The sequence below is a fragment of the Erythrolamprus reginae genome, chromosome 2 (assembly GCF_031021105.1).
Source record: "Erythrolamprus reginae isolate rEryReg1 chromosome 2, rEryReg1.hap1, whole genome shotgun sequence".
In the NCBI taxonomy this organism is placed as follows: domain Eukaryota; kingdom Metazoa; phylum Chordata; class Lepidosauria; order Squamata; family Dipsadidae; genus Erythrolamprus; species Erythrolamprus reginae.
The window spans coordinates 89,862,605-89,888,658 of NC_091951.1; the positions used below are offsets into that span (position 1 = coordinate 89,862,605).

The 26,054-nt window shown below is 35.8% G+C and overlaps 1 protein-coding gene across 1 annotated transcript in view; it reads left to right on the top strand.

The window, feature by feature from the left end:
* The window catches only part of PBRM1 (polybromo 1), a 56,878-nt gene that overhangs the window by 24,493 nt on the left and 6,331 nt on the right, over window positions 1–26,054 (top strand). The window contains 12 exon segments of the mRNA XM_070738639.1: window positions 1,355–1,997; window positions 2,447–2,658; window positions 5,808–5,993; window positions 6,721–6,878; window positions 7,568–7,834; window positions 8,147–8,292; window positions 8,694–8,851; window positions 9,328–9,511; window positions 10,769–10,979; window positions 12,610–12,811; window positions 21,388–21,552; window positions 25,888–26,034. Of these exon segments, the coding sequence (XP_070594740.1) occupies window positions 1,355–1,997; window positions 2,447–2,658; window positions 5,808–5,993; window positions 6,721–6,878; window positions 7,568–7,834; window positions 8,147–8,292; window positions 8,694–8,851; window positions 9,328–9,511; window positions 10,769–10,979; window positions 12,610–12,811; window positions 21,388–21,552; window positions 25,888–26,034 (2,679 nt within the window).

A 26,054-nucleotide genomic window follows, 5' to 3' on the forward strand; every position in this document is an offset into this window, starting at 1 on the left:
CTTTTTTCCTAAGACGTTTTCATAGACCCACTTGAAGCTTTTCCAAGCTCCCAATTCCTTATCATTTAGAGTTTCTTCAAACTCATCATCCCTCATAAGCTCTCTGATGTGAGGACCAACAAATACCCCTTCCTTCAGTTTTGCTGATGACATGCAGGAGAATTTCTATTAAATGTACCGGAACCCTTGTGAATTTGTCTTTGCAAGGGCTTTCACAAAGTTTTTAATCAATCCCAACTTTATATGTAGTAGAGGAAGAAAAAGTTTTGTTGCAGCAACTAAAGGATTGCGCTGTACATTGTGTCTGCCTGGAGCATAGATATTTCTCTGCCCCCAATCATGTTGAACATAATGCTCTACTGTATTTCTACTGTCTCATAAATGCAAGAAGCAACAATATTTTGTGAATCTCCTTGCATTTCCATTAGCAGACCAATCACTTTCAGTCACTTGCTGCCGTCAATACCTTTTTCTGATTGACTCAAATCTTACCACCTCATAACAGTTAGCTCCTCCCCATAATATGTGAATTTCCGAGAAGCAGTCATTGCCTGACTGCACTGTCAATGCTCTTTTCTATAAATCTCATTACAAACTTTACTGATGTTGTCCCTGTAAGAAAATTCACAATTTAAGTATGACAAGTAAAGAAATGGGAATAACATCGAAAAACATGTATTGAAAATGTAGAAATAACATAATAACAAAAATGATTATATATCATACATTTTATGTGATAGAGCAAAAATAACCATATTTTTGGAATCAGCACACCAACCTCCATAAAACAGACATATTAGCTTTGCTGATGATTTTTTTTTGTTGAGCAGTATTATTATTACAACTGTGTTTTGTTTGAATTTTGTAGAACCATACTGGCCTTTAATAGAATTTACTGTAAACCTTTAATACTGAATATGGCTTTAAATAGTAATATAAATTGTTAATCATTCAGATATAAATATTAGTACTGAATTTTATACTTAGTGATCAATGCCACGGCCCAGAAGTTTTTAATGTGTATGAAACAGGACTCATACATAGGTTTTAGCTTTATTTTTTGTGCAATCACAAAATTGTATGTAATGAAGAATCTCCAGATGTGGATATAATTCCTGTGGTCACCGTGTCTGACAACTATGCCTTTTGCTTTTGACAAAACTAATGTGAATGTGACCTCTGTATTAGTTTTTCTCTCATTAATTTGAATGTACCATGTCATGTGTTCTACTGTGAGGAAACATTCAGGGTATGCTGAAAAGTATAAAAAGTCTTGCCAATTAGATCTGTCTGATCAGAAATCCTGTTAATATTTGAGCAACCAAAGTTGCAAATGGCAAAATTATCTCCCTAGGTAGAAAAACTGGCATCTCTCCTAAAAAATCAAAATATATGACTCCAATGCAACAGAAGCTTAATGAAGTATATGAAGCTGTGAAGAACTATACAGATAAACGGGGTAGAAGACTCAGTGCTATTTTTCTACGACTTCCATCACGGTCAGAGCTTCCTGATTATTATCTGACAATTAAAAAGCCAGTTGATATGGAGAAAATCAGAAGTCACATGATGGCCAACAAATATCAGGATATTGATTCTATGGTTGAAGATTTTGTAATGATGTTTAATAATGCCTGCACTTACAATGAACCTGAATCCTTGATTTACAAAGATGCACTTGTGCTACATAAAGTTTTGCTTGAGACTAGAAGAGATATAGAAGGGGATGAAGATTCTCATGTCCCAAATGTAACTCTGCTGATTCAAGAACTTATACATAATCTTTTTGTCTCGGTAATGAGTCACCAGGATGATGAGGGGAGGTGCTATAGTGACTCTTTGGCTGAAATTCCCGCTGTTGACCCCAATTTCCCAAACAAACCTCCTTTGACTTTTGATATCATACGGAGAAATGTAGAGAATAACCGCTATAGAAGATTGGATTTGTTCCAAGAACATATGTTTGAAGTACTGGAACGTGCAAGGAGAATGAATCGGTAAGTAGTACTTTACTTTTGCTGTGGCTATGACTCAATAAAGAAAAGCCATTTTTATAATAAAGCATTTACAAGATGCGGTAAATGGTTGATTTATAAATAATGTGAAGAAAATTCTTAATTTTTAAAGCCTTCAGAGGTTTTACATGATGTCTATTTTGTGTGCAAGCCTTGATTAAAAAATAGATTTTATCATTCTGATAGGAATTTTCTTGTGACATTTAGATTACTGCATTATCACTTAAAATAATACCTAGATGTTCCTCTAATTTAAATATTTTTAAAACTATTTAGATTGTCCTTTAAAATTTCATTTCATTTTGACATTTCTCATTACATCCAAACAGGACGCGATAAACAACAGATGTGAATAATATTTATGATGTGTTCATGCTCAAGTTATTACATTTTGTATGTAAGAATTTTACATATTATTCTTTTCCTTAAAGGACGGATTCAGAGATTTATGAGGATGCTGTAGAACTACAGCAGTTCTTTATTAAAATCCGTGATGAACTCTGCAAAAATGGTGAGATCTTGTTATCACCAGCTCTTAGCTACACTACTAAACATCTACATAATGATGTAGAAAAAGAAAAGAAGGAAAAACTTCCCAAAGAAATGGAAGAGGACAATCTTAAAAGAGAAGAAGAGAAGAGAGGTAACTATATGGTGTATATCATGACACTTCTATTGACATATAATAATTTATAAGAGGAGATTAGATAAAGATTGATTTCTATACAGCTTACAAAATGATTACTGTAGAATAAAGAATAGTTAATTATATAACTTTAAATGTAGAGGAGTCTCTTTAAAAAAATCTGTCTTTATAATTCAGCTCTCATTTACCTTCTGCTTTTGATAGTCTGCAAGAATTTCAATGAAAATGGTGACATTTCACAATAACATTTAAGATTGGTTGTTTGACAGCTACTTTTTTGTGAATCAATAAGACTTCTTCAAACTAGCGGTACAGAAGATAAGAATAGTTTTGTGTCAAATTGTTTCAAGTTTTCTTACTATGTTGGATTTATGTAAGATTAGATATGCAAAGACAGAGAGTAGCCTACAAGTGGGAAATACAGTGGTCCCTCGATCATCGCGAGGGTTCCGTTCCAGGACCCCAAGCGATGATCGATTTTTCGCGAAGTAGCGGTGCGGAAGTAAAAACACCATCTGCGCATGCGCAGATGGTGTTTTACTTCCATCGCCGCCCGCCCTTCGCCCGCCCACCCCGTTGCTCGCGCCTGGGGTTTCCCCGCCCGCGTGCCGCCCGCCCGCCCACGCTGTTGCTGGGGCCGCTTCCCAGCTGGGGAGCGGAGCTGGGGTTTCCCCAAGCGCTGCGCGCGTTGCTGGGGCTGCTTCCCAGCTGGGGAGCGGAGCTGGGGTGTCCCCAAGCGCGCGCGCACCGCCCGCCCACGCTGTTGCTGGGGCCGCTTCCCAGCTGGGGAGCGGAGCTGGGGTGTCCCCGCGCGTGCCGCCCGCCCACCCACGCCGTTGCCGCTGGGGTCTTACCGGGGCAAGAGGGGGAAGACCCAGGGAAGCCACCCAGCTTCCCAGCTGGGGAACTCCACCATCTACGCATGCGTGGCCATAGAAAAAAAGGCACGCATGCGCAGATGGTGGAGTTTACTTCCGGGTTGAAAACTCGCGAAATAGCCCTTTCGCGATGCTCGAGGACGCGAAACTCGAGGGTTCACTGTATTAGCTAAATGTATTCTGGTAAATATATAAGTTAAGATATCAGGCTAGAAACCAGGTGACCCTACGTCCTTCAGGCACAAAGCCAGCAAGGTGTTTTGGAGCCAGTCATTTTTATCTCAGTCCTAGGAAGGAGGCAATGGCCAAACCACATCTGAAAAACTGCAAAAAAATCCCTATAGGGACTTTGTCTAAGCAGCCCTCAAGAATCAGACATAATTGAATAGAAGGAAAAATAAATAGAATATGTTTACCAGTCCATTAATATTTATGACTGTATTAGCTGGCATTTTGCTAATGCTATTTAGAATGACCAAATAATATATTGTGGTATAAGTGTTTGTAAAGTGCCTTTACTGTACACGTTTACTTCCATAGCCTTACCCCAAAATACAAAACTTTATTAACTTCATCCATTATCATTCAGTCTATACTCTATTCTATCAGGAGGGAAATTGCTCTGTCCTGCTTTCTGGTAGGGCAAGACTTTAACTTGATTCATGCATTACATTAGTGAATAAACTGTAATTGCTTAAATTTACTCAACATCAAAACCAAATAACCATGTTATGGTTAAATGCGATGTATAATGTCCCTGTCGCTTTACAGAAATTTGAATACAGGTAATCTTCAACTTACGAACACAATTGAGCCCAAAATTTATGTTGGTGAGAAATGTGTTAAGTGAATTTTGCCTTATTTTACAATTGTTGTTTACTGAATTATGGCATTACTTAAATTAGTGGTACTTCGCCACATTTGTTAAGTGACATATGGCAGTTCTTAAATTAGTAATACGGTTGCTAAGTGAATCTAGTTTCCCCACTGACTTTGCTTGTAAGAAAATTGCAAAAGGGGACCACATGGCTCCAGGACATTGGAACCATCATAAATGCGAGTCAGTTATCAAGCATCTGAATGTAGTACATGTACCATGGGGATCCTGCAACTATCGTAAGTATGAAAAAAGGCCACAAGTCATATTTTTCAGTCCTGTTTTAACTTCAAATGGTCAGTAAGTGAACTGTTGTAATTTGAAGACTACCTGTATTGCTTGAGATGGCAAGCATAAGTAGTAAATGCTGAATATGGATCCAGCACTTAAATCCCATTTAAGCATACATTGATTTTGAAACCATTATTAACCTTTTAGTCTATTTTTAAAAAACTCTGGATAAAATGAGAAGAGACCTCCCATGTATATTACCTTGAGTTTGTGGAGATAAAGTAGGATATAAATATACTAAACAAATAAAAAGAAATTCATTGAATAAAGCTTTTCAAGAAAAAGACTCTTCAGCATCCCCAAAGACAGCACACAAAATATTGCAAAGTAATATTTTGTAATATTTTGCTCACGGTCACTCATGCCCTTATCACCTCAAGATTCGACTACTGCAATGCTCTCTACATGTGGCTACCTTTGAAGAGTATTCGGAAACTTCAAATCGTGCAAAATGCAGCCACGCGAGCGGTTATTGACCTTCCAAGGCATGCCCATATTTCCTCATCACTCCACGGACTGCATTGGCTGCTGATTGGTTTCTGGACACAATTCAAAGTGTTGGTTGTGATCTATAAAGCCCTACATGGCATAGGACCAGATTATCTCCAAGACCGCCTTCTGCTGCATGAATCCCAGTGGCCAGTGAGGTCCCACAGAGTTGGTCTCCTCAGGATCCCATCAACCAAACAATGGCGGTTGGCGGGACCGAGGGGAAGAGCCTTCTCTGTGGGGGGGCCGGCCCTCTGGAATCAGCTCCCCCCAGAAATTCTCACTGCCCCCACCCTCCTTGCCTTCCGAAAGAGTTTTAAAACTCATCTTTGTCGCCAGGCCTGGGGTAATTAGATCTTCCCCCTAACCAACGAATGTTTTTAGCGTAAGTTATTGGGTGAATGTTAATGAATGTTTTTAAAAATGTTTTAGAATTTTTAAACCTTTTTAAATTGTATTAATTGGATTTATTGTATTGTTATGTCTACTATATATGCTGTGAGCAACCCCAAGTCCTCAGGGAGGGGCGGCATACAAATCCAATTAAATAAATTAATAATCCCTACAACTGAGTAGAAATAATTTCCCATGCTTTTTGTATGTTGAATAAGAAGCTGAAAAGAGTGAAGATACTTCTGGAGGATCAGGACTATCTAATTTACACAGAACATACAGCCAAGATTGCAGCTTTAAGAACAGCATGTACCATGTTGGAGACTACGTGTATGTTGAACCTGCAGAAGCTAATTTGCAACCTCATATAGTCTGCATAGAACGATTGTGGCAAGATTCAAATGGTAAGGAGTGTTAGTTTTGTAAAACTGTTTTTAAGGTTTAAAAAATACCCAAGGAAGTGCTATATATATACTTTGATTTTAGAAAGATAACTAAAAATTAATCATACAGAACCAAGGGCAGCAGTTTCCCATCAGTAATTTTATAATTTGAATATCTGGCACTATTCAAATAATAAAGTTCCTTGCTGTCATGAAGTTAACATAGTAGGTTGATGGATTTTGAAATAATTCAGAACAAAAAACCACTGTCTGGGCATCAGTTGATCCTTTATTTTTTAATCCTTTGGAGTGGTTCAGAGAGACAACTCCACCAGATTTCATTTCATATCCCCTTTTGTCATGAAGTTGTTATTGTCAAATTGTGTAGGATTGGTATGGGTTCCTATTGTCATTCTCTTTTGCATCACAATAACCTTTTTAAACTTGAGTTCTTTCACAGGGAATTTATCCATCCATCCATTCATAAAATTAAGTGTAATTTCTTTTAAGATGGGCACAGGCCTCAAAATGTGTCTACTTTTTTTCAGATTCATCCAAATACTTTGAGTGTACTAACTCTGAAGATAACATACATAAAGCAATCTATTTCATTCTCTAGTTCTCGTCTGTGCAAAGCGTCAGACAGCTACTAGAAGAGCACTATAATTGTGTAATATTAAAATTAGATAGTTTTCTACTATAACTTTCATTGTCTGTGGATGGGTGCTAAATTTTATCTTGTTCTTAGGGGAAAAATGGTTATACGGCTGCTGGTTTTATCGACCAAATGAAACATTCCATCTTGCCACCAGAAAATTTTTGGAGAAAGAGGTGTTTAAAAGCGATTATTACAACAAAGTTACAGTGAGCAAAATTCTAGGCAAATGTGTGGTTATGTTTGTTAAGGTGAGAAGAATCTAATTTAACTCTTATATCAATACTGATTTTCTGGTTGCCTCTTACATTTGGGAACTTAACAAATGGGAAAAGTGGCCCTGTCACTGTTGCCTACAATTTCTTTTAGCATCACAGTGCTGAGATTATTTAGCAATACTTGGAGAGTCAAAGTGTCTGTTTATAGAAAATAAACTGTAAATAGTGTCTAATTTATAGAAGTTAAGACACAAGTGATTAGGGAGAAAATAGTTTATCTGAAGGAAGAGAGAGAGGATAATGGGTGCTAGCTCAAGTTGGGGTGTTTGTTTGATAAGAGGTTCAAAAATTATCCTTGTATTGTAATGGATGTTTTGCTTGGTTTTGAGTTTCCAAAATGTAGCCTTATCGCCCTATATAACTAAAACGTTTAGGTTTGGAGTGGATTCTAATACTGTAGTGCTAGATTAAACAGACTTCAACGTAAGACCAAGGGTCAGGGATAGGACAGGATAGAATCAGGGGTCAATAAAATATGGCTTCAGCCTGAAACCTTTCTCATTTGTTGAAACTCAACACTACTGTCACCATGAGAGGCCTGAATTGCAAAAAGCAGCCATTTAATAACTTTATTGATAGTGTTTCAATAAAATGCTGTTTGTTTTCTGTTGTCTGCATGTCTGTGTGTATTTCCCTAATTTTCATTTCTTTCTATCTTACAGGAATATTTTAAGTTATGTCCAGAAAACTTCAGAGATGAAGATGTCTATGTTTGTGAATCACGTTATTCTGCAAAGACAAAGTCTTTTAAGAAAATTAAATTGTGGACTATGCCAATTAGTTCTGTACGATTTGTCCCTCGAGATGTGCCCTTACCTGTGGTTCGTGTTGCATCAGTGTTTGCTAATACAGACAAAATTGATGAAGAGAAACATATTGAAACATCAGAGGATACCAAAATTGGGGATAGCATTCTTAGTCTTGAAAAGGTATTTATTGAATGGGAAAGTGTTATTAAAATGGGAATGTGAGTGCCTTAAATTTATTTAGAGACAGACAATTCTGACTTTTCGATAGTTTTCCCATAATTTTTATATTTTCATCATTTTTAGAGGCAAAGGAAACTATATGTGTAGAGATAAATAAAAGTAATTTATGCAGCATATATTGGACATATATATGGATACGGGTGACCCTGTATAATCATTGCCTCTGGGTGTTGCTGGAGATTTCCAATAAATATTATTCTTTAATATCAATTGCATTACTTTTCTTAGTTCATAAATATTTCCGTATTTCAGGATAAGGAAGATGTTCCAGTAGACATGTCAAACGGAGAACCTGGCTGTCATTACTATGAACAGCTTTGTTACAATGACATGTGGTTAAAAGTTGGAGATTGTGTCTTCATAAAATCGCATGGTTTAGTCCGACCAAGAGTTGGCAGGTACAACTTTTTTCCCCCTAAAGTGGTATAAATGTATAGCAGTGGCTTGTATTGAGGTTGGTTTTCACCTAACAACCAGTGGGATTTGCTTAACAACTGCAGTGGAGGGAGCAGGGATTGCCATTGCTAAGTGATGTAGTTACATGATGGCCCGCTTTACAACTGCATTGTTCTGTCCCAATTGTGGACATAAGTTGAGGAATACCTGCAGTTGCAGAAGGTAGCACAGCAAAAAAAGGAATAAAACTGTCATATAATGCATTAATATCCTGAGGAAGATCTGTCTCTGTGATTGATTAGAGTCAACACTGACTTAATTGCATAATCAATCATTCAAGTGAAAGGAAATGTTAAAATTGAATTTGAAATACTTTCAAGCAGTGTTTTTCCTAACTTTTCAGAATAGAAAAAATGTGGGTTAGAGATGGAGCTGCATATTTCTTTGGTCCAATTTTTATTCACCCAGAAGAAACAGAACACGAGCCAACTAAAATGTTTTATAAGAAGGAAGTATTTTTGAGTAACTTGGAAGAGACTTGCCCGATGACCTGCATTTTGGGTAATTAAATAATAAACTTTATTACTATGTTTTAAATTGTACAGTTAAAAAACGGTTACTACCTTACTTTAATAAAATAGCTGCAAAATAAAGTTATATAATAGTGACATTTATTTTTTAAAAAGTTTTAGTTTATTAACAAGAAAGAAAAAATAGACTCTAATTCATCTAGCTCTTTTATAGAGAAGCAACTTTTGGGAATATTCGACAGCAGATACAGTTTTGTGTCTAGATTAAGGATGCTCATTTGGTATCTGTTGAATCAATGACATTATCAGGAGCTACATATCATATTAGGAACCAATATTTGTATGCAGCACATGTGACATTAGTTGCTATATTGGCTTATGAGTTCAACTAATCACCCTGATTGCCCCACACATTTTGGTATTTCAGAATTTTCTGACACATTACAAATGTCATGCTTTACATATTAATGAATAAAACACAGCTATTTATTATCTATTCTCTTTCAGGAAAGTGTGCTGTGCTGTCTTTCAAAGACTTTCTTTCCTGTAGACCAACCGAAATCCATGAAAATGATGTTCTTCTCTGTGAAAGTCGCTACAATGAAAGTGACAAACAGATGAAAAAATTCAAGGGACTAAAAAGATTTTGTTTGTCTGCTAAGGTAGTAGATGATGAAATTTATTATTTCAGGTAAAATGAATTTTAATTTTTAAATAAAAAATAATCTCACTTAGTTGATTTTACAACAGGGAATACCTCTTCCCAGCACTGCAGAGATTGTAGAAATATTGACAATATTGAAAGTGATTTAGAGGTTCAGCAGATCAATAAGGTTTTCTTTCCTTCCCATCAATTCCAACCATAAGGCATTAATGAGAGCAATCAGTGCAGTATCAGTTCCATACCCAGGACTGAATTCTGATTGGTATATATCATAACAGGAAGTTGGACATAGATTTTCCTTTGATCCAAGTCAGGCCCCTTAAATCAGAGACCATTATCACTTTCAAAACTTTGAACTTTTCCTTTCCTCAAGTAATGCACTGTTGCTTGGATCATGTCTCATATCTGGTCCCTTATCTAATTAAAAATTACAGAAGTCTATGAATAGCAATAGCACTTAGACTTATATACTATTTCACAATGATTTACAGCCCTTTCTAGGTGGTTTACAGAGTCAGCATATTGCTCCCAACAATCTGGGTCTTCATTTGACCCACCTCGGAAGGATGGAAAGCTGAATCAACCTTGAGCCTGGTGAGATTTGAACTGCCAAATGGCAGTCAGCAGCAGTAGCCTGCAGTACTGCACCTTGACCACTGCGCCATCTTGGCTTACTTCATATTAAGGCCACAAAAAGATCTGCCTATTTCTCTGAGATAGATAGGCACAAAAACCTCCTATGCTGTTTCAAGCTCAAAGCAAATAAAAGGGATTTTATTCAGAAAATAGTTTATTAAAGATGTGAAAATGGATGGAAAATTTTAATATAAGCAAATAACGGTGGCATGTGACATAATGCAAGAAATTAATGGTTGTTGAAAAAACCTAATTAAAATGGTTGTATGAAACAGCTTGGTTCTGCCCACTGGTTTATTTGGAAATTGGGTATGTCAGGAGAAATGTAAAAGTAGGTCGAATGCAGAATGGTGTACTTTAGAAATCTGCGTATTAAACAAGAAGATATGGGGTTAAAAATAACTGGTGAGTTAAAAGATGAGTGATCACAGAGGGAAAAGTCATATGTGATGCAGTTGAAGTGAGGATGGTCTTCAAAGACAGAAAGATGTTGATGGGTTAGTGGAAAATACTGATGTAAACTGGACTTAGCTATATTTCCCTGACCTAACATTTAGCATTTGTTTAGTTTACTCTTGTATTGCTTCTTTCTGTGTTCTAATGAAAAGGAAGGCTGTTCAGTAAATATAGACTTTTTTTCTTTTCTAGGAAACCCATTATTCCACAAAAGGAGCCATCTCCACTTTTAGAGAAAAAAATTCAGCAGCTAGAAGCAAAGTTTGCTGAGTTAGAAGGTGGAGAAGAAGATATTGAAGATATTGGGGAAGAGGAAGGTGAAGTCGCAGAAGCACCAACAATACCTCAACTGCAGACTCCACACTCCAATGAATTGGATATAATGCCATATACTCCACCACAGGTAATATGACTTTTTGCCAATATAACTAAATCATATTGGCAAAAGGAAGATGCTTTTATTAACTGTGTAGCAATGTAAGTATGTGTGAGTGATGCAATGTGTTCATGTAATAAATTTATATCGCTACCCATGTCAGGTGCATGATTCTGGATGGCTAACAGTTAAAAAGAATAAAAACATAATAAAAAGAAAACTAAATTTAAAACAACAGAGAAAACATGACAAACATAGCTCTTGAGAATGATCCGTTAACACAACCAAGGCCAAGAAATAGGCTCACCCATACTACCGATACCAGGTTTTCAGGTTTGATGGTAAAGCCAGATTTTTAGTACATTGTGAAAAACCAGCACAGTTGGGACAAATCTAATATCTAGGAGAATGGTGTTCCAGAAGACAGGTACCACAGCAGAAAAGCTTTTCTTTCTGAGCACGGTCAGAGATGGCACTTACGGATGGGCCCTTAACAAACCTCTCCTGCCAGATCTCATAGGACAGGTAGATACCACTGGGCAGAAGTCTTAGCATCAATCATTATTTAATCCATGCAGTTATATAGACTTGCAACAAATGTAAGCTTGTGGTACTGTGAAACATGGCAGATGAATATTCTTAATTGCTTCTAAACTATTTGAAATGGTCATTTATTTTTATCCTAAATTATTATTTTTGTATAAATAACTCAAGGCAGTAAACAGATCTAATGCTCCTTCTTCCTCCTGTTTTCCTCACTGTGTGATGGCTTGGTCTGAAAAAGAGTGACAGTCCCAGCTAGCTTTTATGCTTAAGGCAGTATTAGATTTTATACTGTCTCCCTTTTTCTAGCTGGTGCCTTAAACATTTGTTAACTCTAAAAAGTGCTACATAACTCTTTTGAATAATAAGCAATACAGGGAATCCTGAACTTAAAACCATTTAGTAAGCATTCAAAGTTATAATGGCACTGAAAAAAAAGTATCTTATGATCATTTTTCACACTTACAACTGTCGCAGCAACACCATGGTCACTTGATCAAAATTCAGACACTTAGCAACCTGCCTATATTTATGGCAGCAGCAGTGTCCTGGGGTTGCATGATCACCTTTTGCAACCTCCTGACACTCAAAAGTCAATTAGAAAGTCAGATTAACTTAACAGCCATGTTAGCCAAGTTAACAACTGCAGTGATTCATTTAACAGCTGTAGCAAGAAAGCTTGTAAAATGGGGCAAAATTCCCTGGAAATTTTGGACTCAATTGTGTTCATCTGTTGAAGACTATCTGTATTAGATACATTCCAGTTTACAAATATTCTGCTGATCTTAGGAGGCAGAGCCAATGATTTACAGGTACTGTACATAGCTTCTTGTGTTTTTTCTCATTTCCTCATGTTAGAATTTCCTCATGTAAGAATTCACAGAAAATTTCAGATTCATTATAAAGTGTGATCTATGCTAATAAATATCCTACAACTTATATAGCTCTCATACTGTTGTGGTGGAGGTCGTGCGATCTACACATAATAAACTTGAAGCACTTCCATAATGGTCAAAATAGCCAATCTGAGACAATGTGCAAATTGATGAAATAAACACATCTGAATTTTTCTATACAGTACATTTATGGCAATTTCTCTCTCTCTCTTTTATAGTCCACTCCAAAGTCTGCCAAAGGCAATGTAAAAAAAGAAGGCTCTAAAAGGAAGATCAATATGAGTGGATACATCTTGTTTAGCAGTGAGATGAGAGCTGTTATTAAAGCTCAGCATCCAGATTATTCCTTTGGAGAACTCAGCAGACTGGTTGGAACAGAGTGGAGAAATTTGGAAGCCTCCAAGAAAGCAGAGTATGAAGGTAAATCTAAATCAGAAAAAGACGCAATGTCTAAACAGGCAAGTCCAATTTCTGTCTTGAAAACTTTAAACAGGTAAATGATTATATCCTGAGCTGCTCATAATAAATTAGATGTGTTAGTGGTGGTGAAATTTACAGAGGGATTTGGAAATTAGAAAAGCAGAAGTAATAGAACCAGAGACTTGAATCGGAGAATACCAAGTGAATTATTAAAGCAAGATGTTTTGAAAAGAAATTAGATTGAAAATTGAAAAGGAGACCAAAGAAAAAATTACAGCAGACATAAGGTAGAGAAAGAAGTCTGAAATCTGTACACCAATTCAAAATAACTGGTCCAGATATTCTGCTACAGGTCTTAAACCACATAGAAATAAAGAGTAAGATAAGCATTATTAAATATTGTTACCGAATAAGACAGTAAGAAAATAAGGCACCAGCATAGTGTGAAAAATACATTTATTCAAAACTGAAAGACAAAATAGAACAGGAAAGGGCACATTTAGTCTCTTTTAGGTGTTTCTAAATTATCAACATTGTACATCCTATATGGATGATGTAGCAAAATTTCTCTATAGAAAAGTAACACATCCTTTCATTAATTATATAAAACAAAGAACTGCAACTTAATGAAATTTTGCATTTTACTTGAATTATTGAATCCAAATGTGCTCTTAATTCTTTGTCATAGTGATTAGTTAAAATAACTTTTTTTAAAATTTAACAATAAATCTTCATATGTTTAAAAACCATATTTTCCAATCATATATTATAATTAATTTAAATTATTATACTATTGGAAAATGAATATAAATGTTGCAGAATGAAAAAAATCAATTATTTCAAAACAAACTGAATTTTAGATTAAACTTTGTATTGAATTTTTAATTTTTCCATTTGGTTTTTCTATTTTCTAATTCTTCCATCTGTCTTTCGAAACATATATAGTTGTGATTTGGGATCATTCCTTTCATAATGTGTATATTGTTGTTGGTATTGTTATTATATAAGACCCATGGGAGTTAACTATTTGTTTCCACTAATCCTGTTTTTTTTTTTAATAGAATCCATGGGTTGGATTCTGGTTTAATTGTAGTTAGAATGAACTTATTATAATTAAGTAATAGTGAACTGATGTCAGTATGCTGGCTCTAAATGTGTAAAGTTTGATCCTAAAACTTTGTCCTGTGACTAAATTTTATTAGTCATTTTGGATGTGTTTGGAGCAGATAATAACTAAAACAAAGTCAAGCAATTTGTACTGTTTCTGCAAATAGAGAAAGCAAATAATCCAGTCTGAAACTACATTAAAATAAGAAAAAAACCCATGATTACAATTTTCCTTCTTAAATTACTTTTATGGAAAATGAAATGCTACATAATTTATATATCAATAAATAGTTTTAAATAAATAATGGAAACTAATTGTAACTGGATTTGTATTTTGAGTAGAGATAATCATATAAAGCAACAGTTGATCTGAATCTTAATTTTGAGGCTTTAAAAATGGGGCATTTTGTTGTAGATTGATTTATATATTCCCCACTTTGATTCAGAAGCTAGTTTTGATACAAAAACTTAAAATCTACATTTAATTGTTAATAAACTATGGGTTTATTTTACAGGGATGAAAAGTACACTATTTTCACTTGGACATAATTTGATGGTGGTTTTTTAAAAGTGATCTATTATGTTAAGTGAAAGGAGAAGGATGAGGATTGTGATAAACACTTTATTTAGTTATTGATACATTTTCTTTTTGCAGAATTACATTAAGTTTCCTTACAGAGTTTTTCTTTCAGGCTTTTTTGTGCAAAATGAGGTCAGGATATATTATATACTGGATAGCATTGGCAAACCATTTATAATTAAAAGTTAGTGTTATCAATTGCAAGCTATATATTTCCCTCCCCTGGCATTTTCCTTATCTGATGAATATTGGATTTTACACATAAGAGGTTCTCAATTGGACTAAAGAGCTGATCTGCTTTAAATGTTATTTATTTATTTGGAATGTTTATGAGATGCCTCAATGGACATGATTTGGGCAAACAGGAGCAAACCAAATTAAAGTATATAATGAATAGCTCTGTGTTTAAGAAGCAAATTGTTCAAAATTATAATAATCACAAAAATACACGCACACACACCCCCAAAAAACCCACTGAAACACTTGAATGTTTAAAAGTCTGCTGAAATAAAATTGCTTTAAAAAGTTTTCTGTATATAAGAAGGGTAGAAGACATTTGTGTTTTCAGGGGAATATGTCTTTAATTAAAGTCTAGTATCAAGAAAGCCCATCTCTTGATCTCTGATGGGAGAGGTATATTTTAGCAAGCTCCCCCTTGATAGCAATAGCTCTTAGATTTATTGTATGTACCACTCCGTAGTACTTTACTCTGGGCAGTTTACAGCGTCAGCATATTGCCCCCAACAATCTATTTTATTGACCTCCGGATGGAAGCTGAGTTAACCTTGAGCCAGTCAGGATTGAATTCCTGGTTGTGGACAGAATTAGCCAGCAGTACTGCCTTCTAAGCACTGTGCCACAAGTGTTGAATGTTTGAATTATAGGCAGAACCATGTCTGGTAAGGTATTCCCTGATACATCCTAGTGTCATGCCATAAAGGTCTTTTTAGATGACAGGCAGCACTCTTAGTTGGGCCCAGAATCCTAATGGATCTCTCTGACTGTTAACCTGATCCTGCATTTTGTATCAGCTGCAGCTTCCAAGTTATCTCCAAAGGATTCGATTTCACAAATTCCAAATCCTTCCAATTCAGTTTGGAATTCAGCCAAATGCATATCTTTGCTTTAAACTAAAATGTAACATCATGACATGTGATGTAAAAGCATCACACATCTAAAGATTGCTCCTGGTAAATTTTGTGTTGAGATGAATAATAAGTAAATATAATTAGAGAAGAGTAGATTAACACATGAAAGAAACAAGTCCTTTAACATTTCATTGCATTTCAGTTGTTGCAAGCCTTGATCTGAGCAAACTGGGTTTGAATGTCTTAAATTTGGCAGTGAAACTACAAGGTTTAACTCCTGCTTCTACTAATCATTGTTAATTGCTTTGTCAATACTATAATTTCCCTCTCTTTTGTGCTTATATCTAGCACAAATATTTAAGTCAAAATCATTTGTGAAATGTTGTCTGCTATTTTTTTGGTAATAATCCAAGTTCAGGCTAATAGAATTCATATGAAAAAATATAAACTCGTGAAAATATCTTGTTTCAATTTGATGTTTTCTTTTCAACCAGTGGTTCCCAACCTTTTTTGGTCATGCTCAACCTAAGCATCTCTAAAATCCTGATGCCCTTCCACCAAGATATATAATTCTTACTATTCAAAAAATGAATTCCTACTCATGCGGAGGAAGCCTAAAAGCCATTCATTTGATTTAAACAAGGTTCCAAAGAACATGGTATCCATGAAAGAAAAATAAAAGAATGAAAGACAGTAGAAGTACTTATGAATTTTTAAAAAATTGTATGAAGGGATATGAAAAAACAGCAAATAAAGTTTCAAAACATATAATAGAGCACTGAAAGGCATAAATACAAAATAATGAAAGCTTTTTCTGTAATACTTTGATTATATTGTTTACTATATATATTAAAATAAAGGTACCTAACAAATTCAAAATACAATTTGGGCTCACCTTAAGATCACCTCAAAATCCTATTCATGTCTACTCAGAAGTAGAAGAAAGTACCATTGTTTTCAATGAGGCTTACTCCCAGGGAAATGTTGTAGGATTGCAGGTTTAGTCTACTAACTTAGTTAATGAGATCTTTGTGCTCGATGCTTGCTTCAGAGATTTTGTATTAGGCTCCAATTTAGTCAGCTTCATTCTCAAGTCTCCTCGTTCAGTGATATCTAATTTCTTTTCTTCATTAGCAAATTATTTTCATCCCTAAAGCCACATTCAGCTAAATATGAACATGGGAACGATAAGAGCAGTTTTCTTGCAAAGTAGTTTAAATTTGGGTATTTAGTTTCTATCTCATCACAAAGCCATGGCATTGCTCCTTTTATATTGAATAAGTGACTCATCATTTTGCATTTCCAAGAGTAGTTCTTGGTACTGCATTGAAACATCAGGTAGATCCACCAGCACTGGCTGCGCTACCCATGTTGGAAAAGCAATTTGTTTTAAATCAGAAAAACTTTCTTTCAAATCAGAGGCCAATATTTTCAGATGATCCACGATGACAAGTACAGCAGCATCAGTCACTTCACATTTTTTTAGCCAATGAAACGTCAATTTTTTTTGTCAGAAATATGTTTTTGACATAACTCTATAAATGTAATGAAGCCAAATATCTTCGCCTTTGCATCAACAAGAGTTTTATTTGTACCTTACATTTGTTTATTCAACATATTCAGTTTTTCAAAAATATCTGCTAAATAACTCACAAATGCTTTACCATCAACGGTTAGCAGGTGCTTCATTGCAGACTTGTCAGTTAAAAAGTCACTAAGAACATCAAATAATTCCGTGAATCTTTTCCATTTGAGAGCCACCTTACCAGTCTGCATTTTTGTCTTTACAAAGTTGCTTGAACAGACGGTCACATTTGGCATTAGATTTGATAGCATTGATACATTTTATAACTGATTTTAGTACCTAATTAAAACAGGAGAAATATTTTTGGACACTAAGTTCTCTCTATGAATAAAATGCAGTGCACAAGAAGCATTTCTGGATTCTCAGCTTTCATCAGTTTTAAGCAGCCATTTTTCTTGCCCATCATAACAGGAACGTCCTCTGCAGCACAAGATGCTGCAAGATAAGTCATTAGCTTATTGTATATATCAGTAGCAATTATGGTGGTCTCTAATGATTTGCAGAATAACATTCTTCAACAAATTCACCTTTTATCAATATATCTTGCATAGGTAAGCAATACGGCCACATTGTCTCCATTTGCTTCATCCATTTGTACTGAGAATTTTCTTGATTTCAGCTTTTCAACAAGTTGTATTTCAATATCTTCACTCTTTTCATCTATTCTTCTGCTAACAGTAGGTTACTGAGCAGCATGGCTTTCATATCTTTGTCATCTTTCTCCAGAACTGTTTTAAGAAATGCTGATATTGATGGTTTAATTAAATCCTCCCCTATAGTATGATTTCCCCCCCCCCCAGATTTAGCAATATCTTTAATAAAGAAATTTCATAACTAGCCTCAAGAGTACTAACTTACTCAAGAGTAAGTTTCAAACTTATCCTTTAAATACTTTAAGTACTTTAAATCTAAATTTACGTGTACACTATGTTTCACCTTCAAATGCACCTCAAGAGGACCTTGTTTCATTGATTCGCTGGTCAAGCATTGTGGGCATAAGAGGCAGACAGGTTCATCATAGATAGCAGATATGAAGCCAAGTATCCTGGGAATACTGACGAACTTTTTCTTGCTTGTGCTACTCATTTTATGCATAGGGTTTTTGACTAAAAGAAAGAAATGTGAGAAAAACTTACGAAATGATGCAAATTATTTAAAAAATATTAAAAGAAGATGGCACAGAAAGAGGGAAATTTAAAAATAATTTTATCTTCATTTATGAATAATAAGATTTTCATGAACGAAAGGGGGGTTGTAATCTATGACACACACACACACACACACACACACTTACTCAGTTTGAACCTGCAGCTTAGTGGGGACATGCTTTGATAGTTCAGTAGGTAGAGGTGAATCACACAGGCCTGGAAAGGCCTACGCATGCGTGGCCCAGCCCTAGATTGCTGTGAGAGGAAAAGTGTTGTAAAACACGGCCTGGGAAAACACAAATTAAAAATAACTGTAAATCTAACAGTTTCTTATTTAAACTTGGGTCCTGGTTCTGTATCCTCACTGCTGGCCTTCCCCACAGCCATCAACTCTGTCTCCCCACAGAGCAGCTCTTCCTGCAACTGCTTAGCAGCAAAGCCCACAGGAAAGAGAGAGAGAGAGACTGCCAGTTCCATGATCTTTAGTGGGAACACATCTGATTGGTTGGCAGTTGCTCCCTCCTCCCCTTTCCTGCCTCCTTCCCCCAGATGGGATATCCTTTTCAGACCAGGCCCTAGCAAATGCACTTTAACAAAGACAACAATGGGTAGATGAAGCACAGCTGTTTCATCACAAATATATAAGAACAATTAGCAGGCTTTCAGAAATTCAGTTATTTGTTTGTTTGTTTAATGATTGGTTGGTTGGTTGGTTGATTGATTGATTAGATTTCTATGCAGCCCGTCTCCGAGGACTCAAGGCTAACAGCTCATTTTAGAACTGCCCCCATTAAAAATTAAATCCCCCCTCCCATGGGGCATGGGCCCCACGTTGGGAATCACTGGTTTAAACAATCATTTATAAGAAAAATAGATTCCTTTTTTTTCTTAATTAAATCAAAAGACAACACATTATTTTTTTCCTGATTCACTAAGGAATGCTGCCCTTTGATATAAATCATACACTATTGACACTAAAGATAAGATATTCTGATGTATCCTTACTGTTTACTCCTCCCACCCACAATAGATGATTCTTTGTGTTGTTTGGTTATGCTTATAATTTCATGTTCCCTAAATATATGTTTGAATGTATTATCACTTATATTCCTATCCTTCTTTAAAAAATATAAAACCCACCCTTTTCTTATTTGACTAAAATACAGAAGTGTTTTGAAAACTGAAATAGTACAATAGGAAGTAAGTCTTCAAACAGATAATATATAAATGCTTGTCCCATTCTTGATTTTCTAACAATATTATCATCATTTATTTTGAAAATAAGAGAGAGATCATTGTTCATAGTTTTCCTTCAAAAAGTTAGGGTGAATAGTGGCAACACTAAACCCATATCTGTAGTGCAGACATTTTGGAAGAGCCTTATTTTATAGAATTAAAATTGCCGCCTAAATAGATGTTATATTCTTGAGTAAAATTTACCATACTTGTAAACAGCCAAAAGTTTGGTTAAATTACCAAATGCATCCAGTGCATTATAATAAAAACTTAAAACAACATTACTGAAGGACCACAATAAGAGGAAAACATTAAAAACTTGTTAACGTAGAAAAAAAATAGCAAAAATAGCTCACACTTGCTATTCCTTTGACAATATATATTAATAACTCAGTGAAGTCTTATTTTAATGGATTAATTAGAAGAGGATGTCCACTATACATGAATACACACTTAATACAAAGCTACATAATTGCCTCAATTGATGTAATAGTTGTTTATCAGGTGATGCAGATTATATCTTTTGTATCAGTTGTCATTTGGGAGATGATATTAATTGTATACATTGCCTCATTTGCATCTGCCTTACTTGAGTCATTGTAGTCTTTTGAATGCCTGCTGAATTGAGGTTCCATTGTATTACAAATTTGGTAAAGAGCAGATAAAGTGATTTAATAAATAAGTTTTCTTTATCAACTTCAGCCTCAGTAGTAGTAATAACAGGTTAATTCTACCAAGATCAACGTGGATTTGTAGACAGTAGATAGCTGGCTTACAGGTAGTCCTCGAGATGTCTGTAATGGAGTCCACCCATCATGGTGGTAACTCATGACAATCGTAATATGGGCTGGTCATGCGACTGACCTGATTTTATGAGCTTTTTTGCAGATAAGCAAATCAACGGTTATTAAGTGAATGCTGCAGTCGATAAGAGAACCAGTAGTTCACCATGGATGCAGTTTTATTGAAAATCAGAAATGAAGGCTGGTTTTTAGAAAACCCATAGTAAAACGTGGTCACATGACTACAGGACCCAGGTGCATATATTGCTTAGCATTAAACAGCTGCCATTCCGTTCATAACACTTTAAGTGTTGCAGTTTTTTTAAAAAGGTGATAAAGAATAAATCCCATGGCTTAGATTATGAAACGACAAATGAGTGAGCAAGCTTGCAAACAGATACTATTTTCCCTTCCTCCCTTCTATACCATATCCTTATCCTGGCTATTACACAATTCCACAATCAGGTAGGGCTTGGCAATGCTTCAGATTCAAAGGCAAAAAAGTGCATTGGCACTTAAACCAAATCTGTTTCCCCCCCCGCCCCCCCAGGAACATGCTGCGGAAGACAGTCAAATGAGGCTGTGAGAAACATATAGCTGTTTTAAGGTGTTGCAGACAGATGCTATGTGAGTGAGAGCCCACATGTTCCAGAGCACATTTTCCCCTTAGATTCTGTAGCTGTGCATAGATGCATAGATGGATTTGTATGCCGCCCCGAGTCCAATAAATAATAATAATAATAATAGTCAGTTCCTTTCAAATAGAAGATTTTGGAAAACATAGAAGGGTGGCAGATACAACAAATAGCCTCCGCATCTTTCTTTCTCCCCGTGGTTGTCTTGATCTGACCCCGTATTTCTTGAAATCTTTGTGAATTTTACAAGAAGTCATTTTTTTTTATGTTGGCAACTGAATACGTTCAAAATTATATACTGTATTACTAAAATTGTGTGGGCTTTTTTTCTCCTACATAAGGCTAAATGATCAGAGAATTTTTTTTTAAATTCTGGGTCATAAAACAGAACTGAAAATCTAAAATACTTTTACAGAGCGGGCAGCTAAGGTTGCTGAGCAGCAGGAGAGAGAACGAGCAGCACAGCAACAGCAGCAGAATTCTTCCCCCCGGGCAGGCACTCCTGTCGGGGCTCTTATGGGGGTGGTGCCGCCACCAACACCAATGGGGATGCTCAATCCGCAGTTGGCACCTGTTGCAGGTAAAAACAAACAGAGGGGCTCTGACCATTTTTCCTTCATCCACTTTACCAAACTCTTAACCAACCTAACAAAACTTTCTTCTTAAAATTTACCTTCAAAGCATCCTGATTTCGAGCGCAAAAGTTGCTCCCGCTGGTGGAGATATTATATTTAAACATAAGCATGCACTCTTACCCTGACTAGTCCCATAACAGCACTTTTCCTAATCGGCGATCATGAGTATAGTTTGAATTGTATCCTATCTATTAACTGTTGGGGGGGGGGGGTTGTGTTTTTTTTTGCTGTATCGTCAGTATTTCTTGGGCAAAGTGGATGACCGTACATCTGAAGTGGGCTTTAGTCTACAAAAGTTTGTTCAGTAATGAGAATTAGTCTCTAATGTGCCACGCATCCTTGTTGATTTTGTTCACATAATGTAATTGATTTTCAGGATCCCATAAACATCTTTATTTTGCTCTCACGGTGGGTTAAGATTGTAACAAATGTGTGTTTTACCTTCATTTGAGAATAAAACTAATGTTACCTTCCTGCTGAAATGATCATGTATGCTTGCATCAACACACAGGAAATGAAAAAAAGTTGTGATTATTTTTCCTAGACTAGCAGATCTTAGGCTTATGTTCACTGAACTACAGCCTGCCTATATCACTGTCCATAGTGGTCACTTTGAATGGAACATTGAAATGTGGCTTAATATGGCATACATTAGGTCTTGATGTTACCCTCTATCTGTGGCATGTCTATAAGGAGCAATTTGAAAGCTTTTACCAATAAAATTGAACTGAGAAGTATAGTGAACATTAGTTAAAATTTTGTGAATGAAGCCAACTTTGAACCAACGTTTATAATCCTTTTAAACAATTGAGAAATTAAGAAATTTGACTTTTTGAGAACAGAAGAGGATCATGAGTCTCAGGCTTATTCTCACAATGCATATCTATCATTTAGTCTTTCTTTTGAAATGGCCAATGTACGATATCTCAGGTCTTAGTTCCAAGTCTTATTTCGAAACCTTGGTGTTGAAATCTTGCTCTGTGCTTAAAGTTTGAAAGCAAGGCACTAATTAAACAATGGCTTTTGAAATTTATATGGACCCATGTTCAAACCAATATAGTGTTCTGTGTGTTTTACAGCTATTTCTTTGTTTGGGAAATGTAATGCATATAATTGATTTTAGAATTATCAATTAATTTATAGAAAATAGAAGTATCAAATTGGGGGTTTTTTTCCTCTTGTTTCTCCTCTTGTCTGTATATTCATTTGATAAAAAGTAAAAAATGCAGCTAATATATTTCTCATTAATGATCATAATATGCTGGAAACATCCAGCATATTATATTGTCGACAACTATTTGTGCTGGATTCAGATTCTATTTGAAATGTGTTCCTAGAATAGGGATTAAAACATTTTGGTTCTACTTATACCTCCTATGAATCCCTTCCTTAAATTTGTTTCAGAAGATGAAATTGCATGAAGGGTACACAGAGTAGCAGGCATTAGACAAAATAAGAGAAAACACTTCTTCCTTTAATTTCTACTTATAGAATACTCTTCTGTCTCCATGTTTATGCTCTTTCCATGAAACAGTAGTTTAGGTTCTACCAATTCTTTTTGTCTTTGTCCTTTTTTAATAGAAGTATCATCGTGAATGGTATAATATTATAGGTCTTTACTCAAATGTTTACTCAATTCCTGAGCATGCTTCGCTGTGCATTGATTGCTTGTGCTGTGCTTCTGGCTAAGAATAGCTATTCAAATATCCCATCAGCCACAATTTGGAAACGCATGTATGTCAACTCCACATGCTGGGCTATAAGGGTGCTAGGCTACTTTAGGACTTCTCTAAAGAGAATTGACAAATTTGTGACTTGCTTTGAATGCTTGATAGGTTCAGTATAAATGCTGAGTATAGCCATTAGTTTTATTATTGGACATTATACAGTAGCCCGTGTTGTTTCCTGTTAATTCAATGTCAGACATGGAGTATGTCCTCCAGTGAATTTCTTTGAATATCCTTAGGGGTTTTTTTTTTTACACAAATAACATTTTTGAGAATTTGGCATTATGAAATGTGTGGAGGTTTTCCAGGCTGTTGAGAATCTAGTTCAAGAAAGTTTGTATTTTGAAGTAGTTTAAATTGCGAGGATTCTTTTCTGTGAAGTTTAATATTTTGAAATGAATATTTCATCTCTCATTATTTTCATGAAAAATGGAGACAGTGAACATACTTAATACTCCCTCCTCCTCCTGTTCTCCCCACAATGACAATATGTGAGATGGCAGCTGGCTTTCATGCCTAAGGTGGGACAGGATTTCAGAGTCTTTTGGTTTCCTGATGCTTTAACCACTAGACCATCTCTTTCAAAGTTTTTTTTAAGGGGGTGTGGGTTGAGCAAAGACCTTCTGACTAGAGGATTCTTGTCCCAGTATACATAATTGTAGCCTCTTATCTAGAGGGCATCTCCATTCCTTACATTATACCAAAAACATTAGCAAAGCTATAACTATTACAACTTGTGCCTAAACTTATCAACAGTTAATAGGAGATCTTTATTTCACTAGATTGATTTTAGCTATTAGATAAGGTTCACATAGCCATTGTAAATAACGAAAGTCATCATTTATTTATTTATTTATTTATTTATTTATTTATTTATTTATTTATTTATTTATTAATTAAATTTATATGCCGCCCCTCTCCGCAGACTCGGGACGGCTCACAGCAACAGAAAACAATATATAATACAAATTCAATAATTAGAAAGCTAAATGCCTTTATAGGTCATAACCAACACCTTGAATTGTGACTGGAAACGGATTGGCAACCAATGCAGACTGCGGAGTGTTGGTGTAACATGGGCATACCTGGGGAAGCCCATGATTGCTCTCGCAGCTGCATTCTGCACGATCTGAAGTTTCCAAACACTTTTCAAAGGTAGCCCCATGTAGAGAGCATTACAGTAGTCGAACCTCGAGTTGATGAGGGCATGAGTCACTGTGAGCAGTGACTCCCGGTCCAGGTAGGGCCGCAACTGGTGCACCAGGCGAACCTGGGCAAACACCCCCCCTCGCCACAGCTGAAAGATGGTTCTCTAATGTAAGCTGTGGATCGAGGAGGACGCCCAAGTTGCAGACCCTCTCTGAGGGGGTCAGTAATTCCCCCCCCCCCCGGGTGATATGACGGACAGATGGAATTGTCCTTGGGAGACAAAATCCACAGCCACTCCATCTTATCTGGGTTGAGTTTGAGTCTGTTGACACCCATCCAGACCCTAACAGCCTCCAGGCACCGGCACATCACTTCCACTGCTTCCACTGTAGTTCCAACTGGGTGATAGCATATAATTTATGAACATATGTGATGTTTTGACCTTGTATGAAGCCTATAAAACAGCTTGCAAAGATAACATTCCTCAATTCTTCTCCCCCCTTCCATTATCTTGATTATCTAATGGAACATCTTCTCCTCCATTATTTCTATCAGCATAATGCTGTTATTTTCCTCTCTGATGTTGCTCCACTTGGTTGCATATGAATTTTCAAGAACAGGTCTTGCTATATTTTATATATACCTCAGACTTCCCCTAGATTAACTCTTTCAGTTGTCCCCTTCTCTTAATTCTCTTCCTCAAGAGATATGCCCACTTTTCTGTCACACTGTGACTTTTTTAATCAAATATTTTCAGTTTATCAGCAAATACAAATAATAGTTTTTGGCAATTGGTATTGATACTGTCAGTATGGCTTTCGGCAATTTAAAACTTGGAAATCTTAATTATAGAAATTATCGTCTATGATGAAAAATTTTATGAAAGTGCATGGTAGCTGAGGTGTGATAGGGCATGTCTTCCCCATTAAATTGTTTCAATATTTAGAAGGTCTTAATGAGAAGAAGAAGAGTTTCTTCAGTTGTTGAATTAATTTCTTACTTGTTTAAATGATTGTCAAGCATAAGTTAAATAGTGAAACTCAGTGCTTTTTTTCTAACAATTTATTTTCCATGCAGCTACACTACTACACCATACCACAAATTCATAATGTGCTTATAACAATGTTACATACGTTCATATAACCAATAGGAAATGTACATATGTTTACAGTTAATATACTTTTAATGATGTAGAATTTGTTTCCTTCAAAAAAATAGGCCAGTTGACTAATACTAATTTGTTATAAATATTCTATTTGTCATTGTAACATTGTTTGTTTTTGTAAAGTACTAATTGTAGTATTGTATGGCAATACTGAAGATGCTTATGTGTGGGTAGTGCACGTCATTATGACCATTTTGCATGTCATTGATGCATGTTTGAAATTTGTTGTGTCCTTTAAGGCATGATAGGTGGCTATCCACCAGTGCTGCCACCTTTACAAGGCCCAGTTGATGGCATTGTTAGCATGGGCAGCATGCCGCCACTTCACCCTGGGGTGCCTCCACCCCATCAACTTCCACCAGGCATGCCAGGCATCCCACCACCGGGTAAGAATGAACCTCCTCAT